The 18473-nt window shown below is 41.1% G+C and overlaps 1 protein-coding gene across 1 annotated transcript in view; it reads right to left on the bottom strand.

Moving 5' to 3' along the window:
• Nucleotides 1–203: 203 nt before the first annotated feature.
• The window catches only part of sh3bp4 (SH3-domain binding protein 4), a 28168-nt gene continuing 9898 nt past the window's right edge, over nt 204–18473 (bottom strand). Inside the window, 4 exon segments of the mRNA NM_001011179.1 lie at nt 204–1541; nt 2468–2656; nt 3915–6259; nt 8523–8727. Of these exon segments, the coding sequence (NP_001011179.1) occupies nt 1317–1541; nt 2468–2656; nt 3915–6259; nt 8523–8637 (2874 nt within the window). The 5' untranslated portion in view covers nt 8638–8727 and the 3' untranslated portion in view covers nt 204–1316.

The raw sequence follows: 18473 nt of genomic DNA on the forward strand, positions 1-18473 counted from the left end.
TAATAATAACAACCTCCTACGGATTTTCATAAAAAAGGGTCAGAATCATTTTAAATATACTTTACACTGAGAAAATAGTCTGCTACAGGGTAGCTATTGGTATAAAAATAAGACATGAGCCATCCACACACGGATCCACCTTAAACCTCGATAACAGATATCAGAGAACAAGAAACAACCAAAATAAAAACCTAAATGCAACATTTGGTTCTGTGACCATAGAAGTTTATTAGACTGTTCTGGTGAATGAAGGCGAGGTAGTTAGAAATCGGTCAGAAAGAAAAACAAGGATAAAGAAACATCCAGTGACAAGAGACACCACAACGCCTTTCCCTGATTGTCACTGCAGGAAATTAGGAGAAATCTGTTCTAAGGATAGCACAGCAGAAAGAATGGGTTCTACAGAATATCATGGAATGTTGTGCTCAGCTGGGGAACACAGGAAGTCATTCTCACTCAAATAGTGAGTGTGTCACCAGCACTATAAGTTTAAGGCACAGGAAGTACCAGCGTCCTACACAATCCTGAGGCAAAAAGTGTTATTGCCTTAGAGAGAAACAAAGCTGTTTTCACATGTTTACAGTTCTGTAGGCTTTCATTACCTCCATTGTGTCCCCTGTTACACTGAAAGTGTAGTGATAACCTCCCTTAACTTTTTATTGCTCCAGAAATAACTAGGAGAAGTTCGTTCTGAAGATGCAGTCAGTAGAAGGGCTCCTGTATTTATATAAATATGTACATCTCTTTTATTGTCAGCAGAAGAGATAAATTAAAAAAATAACGGATAACAAAATCAGGTAAAGTCTCTGTGAACCCATTGCACAATACTATGCACACTAGGTATTTAGCCTCCTGGTTCTTCTTTAAAGTCTAAGCAAGTCAAAAGGTTCAGGTACAAAGACATTCGGTAGAAAAGAATCCAAATTAATGCCTTTGTGCTTGTCAAGCATCTAGAGATCAAAGCTGCAGGTCATTTGCAATCTTGTGCCTTTGGCATATGTCCACATTACTTTACACTATATACACGCCAGGCATAAAACTGCTGAGATTTGTCTAAATACTTGATTTTTTTTTAGTGCAGGCCCTTTGCCAGAAAAAAACAGCAGCTAAATGTATCAAAGTGTGCAGATCTATTTCTGGTTGAATAGTCATGCTATTTTGATATGTTCTTACTCCTTTGCAAGTTGGATAAATCCCTTTAGCTAGTCAAAAGCTAAATCTTCTACAAGCTGGTAAAATCTCAGTCCTTAAAGTCACTTGTGCAGCAGCAAATACACCAGGGCGGGTCCACAGGGTCCTGTCTCTGTTTTTAGTACTCAGATGATGCAGTCCTCTGGTTCCTGAGTACTGAAGGCTGCAGCTCTAAGAATGTCCAAAGAATTGACAAGGATAAGGGTTCCAGTGAGATGTTTCCATCGCTTGGTGATTGGACTTCGCATCTTGTCTAGACCTGTGTGTAACTCTTGGATGACATCTCGGTAGCTTTCGCCAATTTGTGCACTCCATGTCAAGAGAAAGTCATAAGCTGGTTTCCACATGGCCTTGGGGGAAGAAAAAAAAAAAAATTACAGCAAGTGTAACAGCTTATGTCCCACAAAGCGCTGTCTTAATCTGAACATACAAAGGAAAATACAAATTAAGCCTGAGATTACAACATTTTAAAGTAACAATTCAGAACCAAATTGTAAACCACAATATTAGCTTTGTTTCTATATGTCCAATATTTACAGAATTGTTTCCCCTTTTGCCATTTCTACATGCTCTTAACAAAATCCTGATTTGCAGTCAGGCAGTGCATTGATTTAAAGCAAGCCATACATGTACCAGCATGAGCCACTTCTTGCTGTGCCAAACCACTGAAACAACAGAAAAGCTGCCAGACAGTGTATGGTCCTCTCAAGTACCCTTTGTGTGTTTGGTCCATAGGTGGGTACATCAAAGCATAACAACTGGCCTATGTACCTGCATTAAAGGAGACATACTGTGTGAAATCAAGAATGTGCCAGTGTGTTATACTATGGAAAAGTAGTGTTTCTGGTTATTTTCTTGAAATTATCCCATAAAACCTTGAGCCTGCCTTTGCTTGTGTGACTGCAAGGCTGTGATTGGCTATCCCCCTCCTACTGCGCTTCTATCAGGGACAGTTAGGACATGCCCACCCTCATTTGAAACACAGACTGGGTCAGGGAGGACCTATAGTGTAATCCAATAGTGTTTTTTGTTTTTTTGTTTAATGATAATACTTTTTGGCAAATTTATTTGGTGTAATTTATTAATGCCTACAAAATTGAAGGGGTTTTTATTTATACTACATGTCTCCTTTAAGGCTCTCTGGATAGTCCTTCTCCTCTAGTGTTAAATACTCCTGGCATGGCACGAGTTATGTAACAGCTGATGTAATAGTGTGCAGCTGAATTCCATTTTGCTTATACCTTTGGTTCATCACTTACACCTTGGTTTCCCTTACCTCACTGTCTAACACTCCATTCCTGTCACGATGTGGTGCTTCATAACCATCCATCTGTTGCTTGGACACTCTTGCCAATTTCTCTGCTAGCTCTCTCCAACGGGAGGCAACTTCCACCGCCGTTGTAAGTAGAACAAAGTCCTGGATGAGCCGTACAACCAAACCCTGGCAGTCAATTTTCAGCAAGGCCTAAGAAAAGAAAATAAAGTGATGAAGGAAAGACATATGGCATATTCTTAAAACAAAATCAGATGCACAAGGGTAGTTATCTTTTAAAAGAGAAAAGGCTGCAAGTTCTGAGATACCCCTTTTTATTTGACCTAATCACCAAAATATTCCCAACCAGTTAATAAAATGGACAAATCCAGAAATTTTGCCTTCAGGCAAGTCATTATTCTTATGGAGCCATATGCTAAGCACACAGGCAAAAGTAGTAATCCTATAAAAATATGCCTAAAATCAGCTTGATTAGTAACAAACGATCTATCCATGTCTTGACAGCTTTAGTTTCTTATTACAGTTATAGTTTCTAGACAAAAAATGAAAACCTTAAGGTTAAAAAGACAACATCTTTCAGGAGGAAAGTACCACTCATCAATATTTGGTTTAATCAGCTACATGATGGGCGGGAGGAAAGATTTAACATTCCACTTCATTAGGGCTCCTATAAATTTAAAACAGAAATGGAGGACAGAGGACAGCTGGCATGCCTCATACATAAACACAATGCATATGGCATGATGCTGCAAACCTTTTGGGAGATTGGAGAATTATTAATATGAATATTATTGTTTACATTTAATTTGTAATTATGTTTGTTGAAAAAATGGAAATTAACATAGATCTTATGCAACTTTTTTACATAAGTAAATGTGCTCATGTCAAAAAGGTAGTATATTTGACTTTAAAAAAGCAGTTCAGTGTAAAAATGAAAATGCACAAAATAAAAATGTTTTCAATATAGTTAGTTGGGCAAAAATGTGATCTATAAGGCTGAAGCGGGCAGATGTCTAACACAATGGGCAGAATATTACTTCCTCCTTCCTAACCAATCAGTGACTTGAGGGGGGACCATATGGGACATAACTTTTCAGTTAGTTTGCATTTGAATCTGACCTGCATGCTCACAAATAAATAGAGTTATGTCCCTCGTGCCCCCCCCTAAAGTCACTGACTAAGAGGTTAGAACGCTGAAAGCAGGAAGTAGAGTCCTGGCTATTATGTTCGATATCTGGTCACTCCAGCCTTTATAGATTACATTTTTGCCTAACTAACTATATTAGAAATATTTTGCGCAGTCTATCTTTTTTTCCCAGTGTTTTTTTTACACTGAACTGTTCCTTTAAGGCTGTAGAAATACATAGAATCTTATTCATAAAGTGTATAACAACCACAAAAACATTTATGATCAAGCAAAAAATATAACACCACACCAGGTTTACTTTACCATGATCAATTCTTTTTGGAAGGATTTTTTCTCTTTGCCTTCACTGTTACACTCTTCTTTAAGTTTCTCCAGGACAGAGGCCACCCTTTCGGTCTCGCTCTCCAATTCTACACGACAGAAGTAAGAGAGGGGCAAGTTTCCATAACCCAGAGCGTCTGCAAAACATCTCCAGCTCCCAATGTTCTCCATTAATAAGGTTCGAACAGAAGCATAGATATAGGTCAGGAACTTGCAAGGACGCAACATCTGTTCCAGGAGAAGCCCTGTAGTCAGTTCAGGACCAGAGAAAAAGCTTGGCTTCACTTTACCCACAACAAGTACATTCTTGGCATGAACCAGTCCCAATTTTCCTTGGTAATATCCAATATACCATTCCTTGTTCCACAACTGCCCTTTAAGTCGGATCTTTTCCTCACTCAGCAACCCTATCACATCACCTTTTTTGTACTCCAGCAGATAGGGATTCTTGCTTTGCCTCACCACAGTTTTTAGAAGTTTTCCATACTTCAGACTGGTGACTGTTCGGTCTTGGAAAGTTGGGTATTTGCATGTAACAGCAAGGGGAGACAGAACAATCTTTCCTACCTCCTTCTTCTTCAGGAACCTTCTCGGTCCAGTGGACTTGTTACCAGTTTTTGGAGGTGGCCGGGGGGTTTGAACACAGTACTGTGATAGAACACCTCCAACTTCATCTCTCACTTGAACCCTTAGCGTGAAATCAGAGAGCTGGGCAGGTTCCTGGCAAATAATTGGAAAGATAAGTCTACTGACCTTGCCAAGTTTTAGCTGGAAGCCACGCACCATTTTGCCCTGATCACCAGCATCCACTCTATAGTTAGTCATATTAGAAAAAAGGCAAAGTTGTAAATCCTGAGGCTTGGGTAGCACAAACTGCTGCTTACCCCACAGCTGAAGGGTCACTGGAGCAGAGTTGTTGGCTTGCTGCCCTACCTCATTGACCAGCAGGGTTTTTGGGGCACAGTCATGACCAAATATGGCTAAAACAGCTTTAAATGAGGGATGTATGTGTTTGGGCCCATACAGTCCAACAGTGACCTTTTTATTAATATACTCCCACACAGAGGAAGGGGACACAATACCTTGTCCTTGAGCCACCATTACTACATACATGACTGGCTCTAAGTTGTCTAGTTTTACTTGAACTGTATCTCCATATATATAAATCTGTGTCACAGGATTGTATGGCCCTTCCTTAGCATCACTCCGCAGGCATTTTATTCCTACCATATTCAATGCAGAAGCATTACCCCCTAGCGCCACAGAAATTCTTAATTCCAAGGTAAGAGGACTCTGCACATCCATGTTACTAAGTTTGATCTCCAGCACAGGGCTGACAGTAGTGCACTTGTCATTATTAAGTTCCAGTGGTGGATCAAGTAGGGCTTTAAGAGAGATTTGCTGAGTTTCACCCGAGGCCACGTGTTTCTCTGGGACATGAATGCTGATGTTAGTGTCCGGCAGCTGAACGGCACCCCCCGAGCTGTCCAGCCTGCAGACTATGCTTGTCTCCACAGGCTGCGTCTGACCCCAGCCAGGATTTTGGCCAAGCAGGTCCAGATCATGGCAGGACCTGGCTAGTTTGCGATGGTTAAGCCAAGCAGTTCTAAAGTCCTCCCTACTCTGGAACTGCTCGGGTGCTGGGGACTTAAGGCCAGCAAAGAAGCTGCCTGTAGTTGGGTTCTCAGACTTTGCCTGGAGGACAGACAGCTCGGAGAGGCTGTAGGAACGCTTGCTCCGGAAAAATGGATTGTCCCTCTTAACCGGTACAGCTACCTCATTTTGGGTGTTGTTAGGGAGCAAATCTAGAAGCACATCTGTACTGGTTTCAGAGGAAAAAGCATGGCTAGGAGCCAGCGGATCAAAGAGAAGTAAATCCACAGAATTTCCAGTTTCTAAAGCATGGATCTGGGGCATTAAAGGACCGTTAAGAAATGGGTTTGAAACAGAAGGCCGTAAAAAGGGATTATTGTGACATTTTTTGATCGGGTCCTGACTGATGGTTTCGGTCCAGTCTCCCAGGAGGTCCAGTTCCTTTACCCCCTCATCCACGCTCTCCAGAAGACCATCTATCATTCCACTGTCACTAAGGCAGGAGTCTCGATAGTTGAGTGGCTGCACGTAAGAGGAGGGAATGTAACCCATTTCTGTTGTGTTGTGCGCATACCACCATTCTCCACCAGAAGTGTCAAGTACATACAAGTGCTCTCCTTTGGAGAACTTCAGAGTAGTGAAATTATTGGGGCAATAGTCCTTGATGGCCACAACTTCCTTTACATTATCCAGTGATGCAGGATTGTCAACACGCAGGGAACTAGGAGAGAGCACTACAAAAAACAAAACAAAAAAAAAAGCAATCAGGTATATGCCGATGTTCCTTGTTTTGGTTTACAGCTATAAATAAAGGAAATAGGAGCTGCACCCATCATGATGTATTGTGAAAACTGTATTATGAATTTCGATTTACCAATTAGTTAAACTTTTTTTTAAACAATATTAGCAATTTATAGAACAGCATTCTATTTTTCTTGATTCTAGAAAATCAATCTTTTGGTGAGATTGCCAAACGATTGAATATTTCTATGGTATATGCTCATCTAAGGTGGGCGACTTTGGGCTAATTCTTTCGTTTTGCTCTAGGGCCAAACATTCAAATTATTATGGGCATAGGAGCCACTGGACAGAGGACCACATTAACAAGCCGAAATGGTCCCCGATTTGACAGGAAAATCAAACCTGCCCGATTGACACCTGGGCGATTTTCAGCCAGATATCGATTGGGGAGGTTCGTTGGGTAGCCTCATACAAGGGCAGATAAGCTGCCAAATCAGTCTAAAGGACTTAAATCTGCCCATGTATGGACACCTCTAAAGTATAGAGATCCAAATTACAAGACGACCCCCTATGTGGAAAACCCCAGGTCCAGAGCATTCTGAATAACAGGTCCCATACATGTACTAGCAAAGTAGGGTTAAAGGTAACACCAAAAAAAGTGTTTTAAATTAATTCAAATATAATGTACTGTTGCCCTGCACTGGACAAAGTTGTGTGTTTGCTTTATAAAGTCTACAATAGTTATTTTAAAATGCTGCTGAAAAGGCACAGGTAACATAGCAGACCACAGATGAGCTCTCTAGAATACAATGGTGTTTTCCAGAGCATATGTTATCCGATACATACCTGGTGCAATTTAGCCCTTTTCCAGTTTAAAGGAGAAGGAAAGGCTAAGTCACTTGGGGGTGCCAAAATGTTAGGCACCCCCAAGTGACTTAAATCGCTTACCTTGTACCCTGGGCTGGTGCCACTGTTAGGAGAAACCAGCACCAGCCCGGGGTACCTTGAGCGATCGATTCCTTCTTCCTCTTTCTTCTGCTGGCGAAATCCCTGGGCCGGCGCATGTGCAGTAGAGTGAAAAAGTTCGGCTTTTCACTCTACTGTGCAAGTGTGCGCGAAACAGGAAGAAGGAAGCACTCGCAGCTACCCCAGGGATTTCGCCGGCAGAAGAAAGAAGTCATCGCTCAAGGTACCCTGGGCTGGTGCTGTTCTCTCCTAACAGGGGCACCAGCCCGGGGTACAAGGTAAGCGATATAAGTGACTTGGGGTGCCTAACATTTTAAGACCCGCAAATGACTTAGGCTTTCCTTCTTCTTTAATAGCTACCCTCATAGGTACACAGCAGCTTATTTATAAAAAGCTGTAGTAGTTTTCCTGAAGTAAACACACAACTTTTACCGGTCTGGGCAATAGTACATTATATTACTTTCATACACTTTTATTTTGTTGGTGTTACTGTTCCTTTAATAACATAAAAAAAAAAAACCTTAAAACTGGTAGGAACTGTTCTGACAGATTATGTATTTGGTACTCTATATTCATTAGAGTGGTGTTTGAAACAACAATTAAATGCCACATTGTACAAAATCACCACATTCACAGAGTAACTATGTCATAGTTGTGAATATGACAATAGTTTTACTCCAAAAATATTTCTCACTCCTATTGCAGTTTCCTACACTTCTGTGAATTCCCCCCCAGTGCGCCATTAGCCTAAGGTAGTGACAGTATAACTTGTAACGTTATCTAGAAATGTGTACATTTTTTACAGCCAAAGTAATTTTTAAGCTATTTTTGCACTATAAGTAGGTGTGCCTGGGAGGGAGGGAGGTATTAGTTTTCAGTTGACCTTGGCAAAAGGTTTAGATCTCCAGGCAGAAAAAACTAGTTGCTTTGTGTGGCATTTGCCCTGACAAACAGAATTATTGATCTTAACCCAGACTGATTAAATACCTTCCAGTTAACCCCTACTGGGACTACATGCATATTAAATTAATGGTCTACCTCTAATGTGTAAATACAATACATAACATTCTACTAAAGGGAAACTCTATGCAAACAGCAAAAAAAAAAAAAGGAATATACTTAAACAACTTTCCAAAAATAAACAATTGTCTTGTTATAGCCAATTTTGAAAAGTTATAGCATATTGAAAAGTTATACAATTAAATCATTAAGCAAAAATGAATTGAGCTCACCTTTAATACCTGAATAGTCTATTGTTACTTTTACTACATTGATTATAGGTAAACTCACCTTTGACATCACTTAGATTTGGGTCAGGAACCCCACTGAAGTCAATCAGGGCACCCTCAGACTTGCAGCGTGGGAGGCCATTGGTGTTTGCAGATCGTATCTTCTGCGCTGCCATTTTGCAGACTCACCAGCACTCACCGTGACATACTCTCAAATTGTCACCAAGGGTCAGATAAAAGATAAGCAATCCAGAGGAACCAGGCAGCTGCAGGGATTAGAGATATGTGTTTATGTTATAAAAAAGCTGGTCCTGCTGGTCCCATCTGTAGAAGTAATTTAGTTTCCCTTGTACTTGAACAATTATACATCATTAAATTAAGATCCAGTTAACCTACTAGGAAGAAACTGGAGTGAACTGGAGTGCTGGAGAAAAACTGGAGTAAAAAGGAACACACACACACAAACTCACAGAATACCTTGGTACGAATTAACCCCCCATGCTTCAGGGCAGAAATGTTAGCTCTTTCCCCACAATGCAATCCAGCAGAAACTCAAAGAGCATATTTCAGCCATAGTAAGATTATACAGAGTGCCTATTGTCACACACAATCAAACGCTTTCTGGCAGCTAAAAAAACCTATCGCTCTTTAAGGCTACAATTTTATTACTTTTTTCAGCCCCATACCTACTCTTCCAGTAGGTATGTATTACAATGTTGATCTATGATGAAAAACACGACTTTTGTTATTTAAATGAACATCATCCATTTTGCAAGCATTTTAAAACATCTGAATAATAAGGTGTATCGAAAAACGCGATCCATATGCATGCTCTGCTGCTGGAATCAGTTTAAGATTTACTGGTAAAGCCCAATATACCTTTAAGACACTGAAATATCACTTTAAGACTTACCTGCCACATATGGTTTTGTGGCAAATTAAGAGAGTTGTGTATGCCATGCACAAGCCAGTTCTGCTAATAAGCACATGAAGATCCTGAGGGGCCTTAAATGTCAATGTCTTCATTTCTGGGTGGATTTTAGCTGTCTGCGCTGTAGGCATGTCTCAAAAACAATTCTTGGCATTGACTTTTCCCAGTAGCCAAGTAAAAGCTGCATGAGTTAAGAAAAGGCCAGTGCTCCATATACCATGCCCAGCAAACAAGTGTTTTTGCTAGCCCAATCTCACTATGCAATGCACAGATACACATTTTAACTAAGAAATGCAGCAAGGAGCCAGGATTGTGCTCTAAATCCTCAGAGTAAGCTGCAGGAAGGAGGGAGAGTTAAGCAGGGCACGATATTTCCTGTTGACTCGGTCAATTCTGACCAAGTAGGCAGCTTTTCAGTGGATAGTCACGTCTTTGCTAGGAGGGCTGCGCCATGAACTGTTATGCCCTATTGCTTATGTGATAGGGACCTCAGTGTGTAAGCTCCCTTGGGGCAGAAATGCATTTTTTTTTCTCTACATGACAGATGTATTTCTATACTATTTATAGGGATCACCACAGCTGTTTAACATCATTGGGAAAAATATTAGGGCAATGACACACTGAGCTACTTGTCATGGCTAAAAAATAGACAATACTAATAATTGTATCTATGTGTGTTTTAGCAGAGGCAATTATCAGTATTGTCTATGGCAGCGATCCCCAACCAGTGGCTCAGGGGCAACATGTTGCTCACCTACCCCCTGGATGTTGCTCTCAGTGTCCCCAAACCAGGTAAATATTTTTGAATTTCTGACTTAGGGGCAAATTTTGGTTGAATAAAAACAAGATTTACTACCAAATCAAGCCTCCTGTAAGCCGATAGTGTGAATAGAGGCTACCTAATAGCCAATCAAAGCCCTATTTGGCACCTCCATGAACTTTTATGATGCTTGTGTTGCCAAGTTACATTTGACTGTGTCTCACGGCTAACAAAGGTTGGGGACCCCTGGTCTATGGGAAAGTATTTTATGGTAAAACCCTGCTCCTACAGAGTCACCTGCATGACTTTACACTCACATTTTGTTTTTAAACATGAGTTAAGACAAAACCTCATTTCTTTATGTAAAGGATTTCAACTACTGTTTATAAATTGGTTCTTAACACTAGAGTTTTGTTTATTTAGAAAGCAGAACATATTCATAGGTAAGAATCAGCCCACAAGCCCTGGAGCCTGCTCTTCCAGGTGATGGTAATAGAAGCCACTAGAGGTTGTAGCGACAATACACCAGGCTATACACATGGAATGAATAACATACCAAAGGTTTCTGTGCCAAAATCGATAAGTTCAACTAAATATATTTTACTAACAACGTACCTCTAAGTCAGTGCTCTTTTGCGTTTTCACTATATATTTTTACAGAACATATTAGTTGCTTGAGGGCAGGGAATATATTAAAACTGATAGCCATATTGATGTCATATCTAATTAAGCCTTGGGCAAACTGGGAGCCACAACAGTCCCTTAGAAAGCTGCATTTGCCCTGCAAGACTCAAGCTGCACGGCCCTATTCTTAAAGACTGAAATCTGATATAGATGTTCTTGTGCTGAGCTATAATATCACACATTGGAAAGGTGAAAGTGAATATTATAAATGTTGTTAAGGTTTGAGCCAAAATAACCAAGAACAAGTGAATGTGAGAATATTCCACTTTCTGAAAGGAGGCAGGTGCAGAAACACTGATTCACTAATGATTAGTGACAAATCACTGATTCAGAGACAGTGGGCAAGGTGCTAACGCAGATCATTTGATTGTCGGAATACATTATTGCAGACAGGTACACGAGGCAAATGCTTGCACCAAGTAAAAATATGCTGCATTATCAAAAACTTTTCCACCCCCCCGGATTCTCAGAGACTGAAAATTTTAATCAAAAATCTTTAAATGTGATAAAGCAATCACTTTTGTCTACGTGTAACCAACTTTGAAATGGGAGGAACAAAAGCCATCTTGCAGCCAGAGAATCACATTTTAGCTGCCAACTTCAATATGGAAAGCAACATAATGTATTACAGTACCTCAGCATGAAAGGAACATAAGGAGCACAAACACAGAACGAGACTGTAGCGGGGCATAGCCTAAATGTATGTATGGCTACATGGCTACTTCATCTCTCATGGCACCTTAAATACAAAGCCAAGTTTTTCCTGATAGATGGTATGGGATCTATTATCTTAAATGCTTTAGGAACAGAGCCTACCTTATAAGAGGCATTTTTAAAATATGCAATATCCAGCCTTAAGGCTACCAAAACATTTTAACATTAAAAAGTACAAAACAAAAAAAAAAAAAAAAGTGATTGTTTTATGATCAGAGTGGATTAATTATTGCCTTGTTATACAAGGCATTGCTGTTTTTAAAAGCTTAATGGATAATGAGTACATAGTTATATAACCTATAATGCCTTTACACGTGATGAACATTTAGGTGTGAATTTATTTTTTATATTAAAAATACTTTTGATTTTGCATGTCTCTGTGGCTTGACAAAAGGCTCAGTGTGGCCCAAAACGTTGCCTTGTGTGCATCTGCATATGGAACCATTAAAGTGGCGAACCTGGGGCTGCTGCCGCCAATGCCACCCCCTCTTCTCCTGCTCTGCACATACAGCTTTAGTGTCGGGACCAGAGGGGGCCACATCACTAGTGCAGAGAGCGATATTGCGTTTTAAAAAATAAGAATTTGGCTCTTAAAGTTACCAGAGGCAACATTTTGCTACCACTGGTAACTGGCCGCTCTGAGGAACTGAGGAAAGGTTCTCACACCTTGCCTCATGGCAGGAGCTGCCCTTTTTGAACCTCAATTGTGTGCTACAGTATCTACTGTTCTACTATTTTGTGGCCCAAATAATGAATATGTATCTAAGTCAAATCTATGTCAAAAGCAGTGTTCCCAACTGTAAAGCCAGTACATATAAAGGGTAAGTACCCAAGGAGATGATCAGTCACCCACGATAGATCTCTGCTATAGAGAGCAACTATTGTTGCCGGTGGAAAGCCATTTCAGAGTGGTTAGTCACCCACAATAGAGATCTATCGTGGGTACTTACCCTTTATATGTACTGACTTTACTGGAACTTTAAATGCAAAACCCTTTGCATCACTTTGCGGGAGTTCGCAAATCGTTGCCTTCAGGAGGAAACTTCCATGTGTCTTCACCAAACATTTTGATGCACACATAGAACAAAAACTTAGAAATGAATTACCCACAATTTCAAACAAATAGCTTTTAAGAAATGTGCTCAACGCGTAATAGAAAAGAAAAATTGCACACATGGCAGAAGGAAAATTATAAGGAAAAGTGGACCAAATGCTAGTTGGGCTGTGTTTGTAAATACAAAATATATCAAAAATAAGGGAGAAGATACAAGGCAATGTATGGAGGTATGTAATGCAATGTATCTGGCGTCCACTCCAAAGAAAACATCTTTGTTGTACTGGATAGGAATAATAGCACGGGCACAGCTGTCATTCCAACCAATAGACCACATGGGGCAGAGGGAGGACTGAAGTATTGAATGGCTCAGGTTCAAGTAATATTAGTGGCAGCTGGGCATAATTAGAGCCACTTAATGGGGATTGGCTATAAGGCTGATGTCAGACGAGACGAGGAAAAACGCTTGTCGAAAATTCCGCCCTATGCCTCCAACATGTGCCTGCACCTGAATGAATGAGATACGCTCGGGTGCAGGCACATGTAGCAGAAATATGTATAAAAATGCGAGAGTTTGAAAGTCTCGTGTTTTTATGGGTATTTCGCCTACATGTGCCTGCACCCAAACGTATTCCATTCCTTCAGTTGCAGGCTCATGTAGGAGTCGTAAGGAGGTATTTTCAGCAAGCGCGTTTCCGCTTGCCGAAAATATCTGCCCTACCCCTCGTCTGGCATTAGCCTAAAGGGCTGGAGGGCCCCAGGTGATCCACTAGCTAGGGAGCAGGAGGGCTTACAGACACTGGGTAATTTATCAACAGTGGGTGGTAACCCATGACAACCAATCAAATTGTTGCATTCATTGCTCTACCTGCAGCTGGCTGAAAAGGCCAACCATTAATTGGTATTAGTTACTTTCCACAGGAAAATTACTAGGACTGGGGCTGATTGAAACTTGGTTCATAAGTGAACGTACTGGTTACTCAATAAAATTATTATTTTGGCAAGTTTAAATTTCTCTGATAAACCTAAAACAAACTACATTACCTTTCCACCATATTTTTTTTTATTTAGGTTTATTTTTGCTAAGTAATGTTTGTGTTAGTACTCTATGTTGCCCCGTAGAAATGTCAAGTCAGATTTAACATTTTTGGTATTTCTGGTCTAGCAAGAAGACACAATCCATGTAGACCCAGAATTCACCAAGGAATTACATTTACATATGAAAGGGGAAACCACATTAAGGAATCCTAAATGTTACTAAACACAAACAAAGCTAAGCACAGACCCAATCTACATACAATAAACAGAATGAAACTATAAACACAATGCTGGCAGAAACTGCAGGTTTCCCACCACTTGCTGTGACAAAGCCTCCCTGCCCCTAGGCCACGTATGGTGCTTGTCACGCTCATCTTGGAGTACAAGGGACTTTAAAGCCATCAGGAAATTATATTAGTTTATCTGAAATGCGCAGACACATTCTTCAGAGGCGTACAAAGGGATTAGTCAAGTTTTATTGCTGCATAAATCTGGACAAACAAATACACCACAGCAACGAAAAATAACTTAATCCACTGAATATTCCTTGCGTAGTACGTGCTCCTTTTATATGAACTCTTATCGGTGATTTTACCACTGTGATCTTGTTTGCTTTTGTTGCTTATCTTGACTTCTACTTAAGATAACAAAACCTATATTGATATTGGCTAATGTCACACATGGTGTTTCATACTGAAAGAGCAAATGGCAATCCGGTGGCATCTTTGCATTTTTGGCCCGAAAACCACCTAGTGTGAGCAATGACAGGAGGATATCAAGCCTACCAGTACTGCTGGAACACAGGGTGGATGGCAATGGATTGGTGTTTTCTCTGCTGACTAATTTACACCTGCAGAGAAAATGCCATGTGACATCAATCTTAGGCTAATGCCAGACGAGGCGTAGGGCGGTTATTTTCGGCAAAACTCCATCCTACGCCTCCACCCGAATGAAAATGATACGCTTGGGTGCAGGCACATGTAGCCAAAATATGCATAAAAAACACAAGACTTTCAAACTCTCACATTTTTATGCGTATTTCCACTACATGTGCCTGCGCTCGAGCATATTCCATTCATTCGGGTGCAGGCACATGTAGGAGGCGTAGGGCAGAATTTTTGGCAAATAACGTTTGCCGAAAATATCCGCCCTACGCCTTGTCTGACATCAGCCTTAGGGTGCCCATACACTGAAAGATCTGCATGTTTAGCGAGGTTGTCAGACAAGCAGATTCCTTCCTGATATGCCCACTTTGAGGTGGGAGATATTGGACTGATCTGATTATTGGACCAGAGGACCAAACTATTGGGATATTGGCCATCGTGACGAGGACTGGATCAATATGCCAATGCACACCTCCGTCAAACTGGATTTTTAAACCTGCCCAAACATGTGGCCAATTTCCAGTCAGATATTGGTTGGGAAGGCCCCACTCAGACCGTTGGCAGCTTTTAATCAGCCTGTGTATGGCAACCTTTAGGCTAATGCCACAAAGGGCTGATTCTCAGCCTACATCAGTCTTTTTCCTGTGCCTGCACCCAGTGCCATTGCGTCGGCCCAAGTGCAGGCACATGGAGCGGATTTCAGTGCAAAATGCATACTTTCATGTTTCTGCACTAAAATCTGCCATGTGTCTGCGCCCAAGCCGATGCAATGGCTCCGGGTGCAGGCACTGGGAAAGGCAGACACCAGTGTAGGGGCTAAATCTCGGCATGTGGATAAGGCAGGTGTATTTTTGCTGGAAAATGCACGCTTAAGTTTTTCTGGGCCAAAATCCACCTGTACAGCGAGTGACAGGCAGGCGCCATCAGGCAATTCTACACAGACAGAAATACACCAGCAAAATTCCTGGTGAGCTATTGGCCTTAGCTGGGCTCAGACAGGGAACGGTTTCACAACATAAATTCTCTAGGGTTGCCTTGTTGCTATAGTATGGGTGCAACAACCAAGCCGTGTGGAAAAATGCTGACTGTTTACCTGTTACAAGTTGTATATTTAGATGTTACTCAGAGTTAAGTTTAATCTCCATCAATACTAGGAAGACTTTCTGTATAAGAGCAAAGCTGTTCGTGAGCCAAAATGTGATCCCAGAACACCCATATCTCTATGGACCACTTTGCATGACATCACTATATTATAAATAGGCCAAAAAAAAAAAAAAAAAAATTGGGTAACTGGTGCACAACCTATTAGAAGATCATCGTAACCTATCCTGAATAGCAGGGAGACTTTTCAATTGACGCACTGCAATTGCTTTCCATAGGTCAGTGCTGGAAATTAGCTCTCCTTCCCCAGGGGCTCCAATAACTGTATGCCACTGCTATGTTGAGCCATTTTGGTCTGGAAGGGCTGAAGTACAGCCATATTTAGCTTGGTTTTAACCATCATATTTTAAATAAACTACATTTGTGACATTGGGCATACTCACTGGGCAATAGTACATAGGGCGTTTTGCAACAGGTGTTAATATTGTGGCAGACAAAACATCCAAAATGCCTTGCCATTGCAGACACTGTAAATCAGTGCAGGTAAGTAATTTCAATTGTGTACATAGTTGAGTAACTTCCAGTGGCAGCAAAAGATTGTGCTTTATTGCTTGAAGAAAGAAAATATTTGCAAAGAAACATTTTAACCAGATGTCCTATATATTGGGTTTATCACATATGTAGATTTTCGCTCTACTTCTTGCATTTCTGATAAGGCCAGTCGACCAAAATGAAAGAAACAGAGGATAGGCAAACAAGCGACTTGCTACACCTACAGGATAAGTCTGTATGACCCATGGGCCAATCAAACAAAGAATGTGGATGGCCTCCTTAAAGATGGCCATACACAGGCCAATAAAAGCTGCCAACAATCTGAGGTGGCAGATTATCACCTATGTATGGGGCCTCAGACAGGCCTAACTGATTCTTATGTGGCTGAAAATCCCATTGGGGCGAAGAGTGCCAGGGCTGTGGAGTCGGAGTCAATTTTGGGTACCTGGAGTCGGAGTCAGCAAAAAAATGAACCGACTCCTACTAAATTTAAATGGGAATAAAAAAAAAAAAAATAAAGCAAGTTTAAATGTCCCAATTCCCAAACAGTCATAATTAATTACTTCTCTGCTATAAGAATAAAGCCCAATGCACGCAGTGCATAAACGAACACATTGAGTGACCATGAAGCATGCTTTTCATTGACCGTATGAATGTATAAAATACATTAGCATATTAAAAACAGAGAAGTCGGAGTTGTGGAGTCGGAAGTATCAGAAACTGAGGAGTCGGGGAATTTATCTACCAACTCCACAGCCCTGATGAGTGCATCATTACATTGATGACAGCCTATATCTCATCAATGTGATTTGATCATATGGCACTTGGGCCAAATGGTCGGATCAATTTGATATCCACCTTAAGGTAACCATATCGGATAAAGATCAGCAAGTTTGGCGACCTTGCCAAACAAGGATATTTTTCAGTGTATGACCACCTTTAAAGATCATTTTATTCTGGATATCACTGCATATGGATGAGATCTTTATTCAGAGTGTGAGTAAGGGTAATACTGGGAAAAAATCGATACCTGCACTTGGCAATTGCTCAAAATTATTTTTGCACCATAGTCTGAATTTGTAAGGATTGTGTTGAACACAGATGTAACTTGTCCCCAAAACAAAAAGACACAGAAGCAAGAGACAGGCAACACAGTGAGCCAAAGAAAAAGTTATAGGAAGAAGATCTGCTCATTTTCAAACCTTACCAAAGATGTTTAGCCACTTTTACACCTCTTCCTGCAGATAACACATATCCCTATGCATGCATATGATACGCATTGTGTAACCTACAGGACTGTTTATAGATTGCTTCTATTATGCACTTTAGCCGTCTTTTATAAATTATTAATTCCTAACAGTGACAGATGCTTCTACCATGGACAGGGCTTTGGGAAAAAGAGAATTCCCCATTATTTTTATGAAGCAGGACTGTACTTTATCTGGTACTAAACCACAGCTTTTAGTATTCAATATCAGCCAAATGTTGGGGGCTGCAGATCAACAGCACCTGAACCTTTGGAAACAGGATACATAGCACTGGTGTTTGCAGCTGTGTCATTATATGTATGATATGGCCAGATGGTGACAGTCCCTTCCCAGAAGCTATTATCCCTGCAAATACTACAGGCACTGTCTCACCTCAGCATATCTGCTATTCTAAAGCCACAGTCCCAGAGGCTATTTAACCCCCACTGCTACTATAGGCACCATCTCTCCCTACTATACCTGCTATCCCACAGCCACAGTCCCTTCCCAGAGGCTATTATCCCACTGCTACTATAGGCACCATCTCTCCCTACTATACCTGTTATCCAACAGCCACAGTCCCTTCCCAGAGGCTATTATCCAAACTGCTATTACAGGCATCATCTCTCCCTACTATACCTGCTATCCAACAGCCACAGTCCCTTCCCAGAGTCTATTATCCCAACTGCTATTACAGGCACCATCTCTCCCTACTATACCAGAGCCACAGTCCCTTCCCAGAGGCTATTTAACCCCCACTGCTACTATAGGCACCATCTCTCCCTACTATACCTGCTATCCCACAGCCACAGTCCCTTCCCAGAGGCTATTATCCCACTGCTACTATAGGCACCATCTCTCCCTACTATACCTGTTATCCAACAGCCACAGTCCCTTCCCAGAGGCTATTATCCAAACTGCTATTACAGGCATCATCTCTCCCTACTTTACCTGCTATCCAACAGCCACAGTCCCTTCCCAGAGTCTATTATCCCAACTGCTATTACAGGCACCATCTCTCCCTACTATACCAGAGCCACAGTCCCT

Source organism: Xenopus tropicalis, chromosome 9, assembly GCF_000004195.4.
Source record: "Xenopus tropicalis strain Nigerian chromosome 9, UCB_Xtro_10.0, whole genome shotgun sequence".
Taxonomy (NCBI): domain Eukaryota; kingdom Metazoa; phylum Chordata; class Amphibia; order Anura; family Pipidae; genus Xenopus; species Xenopus tropicalis.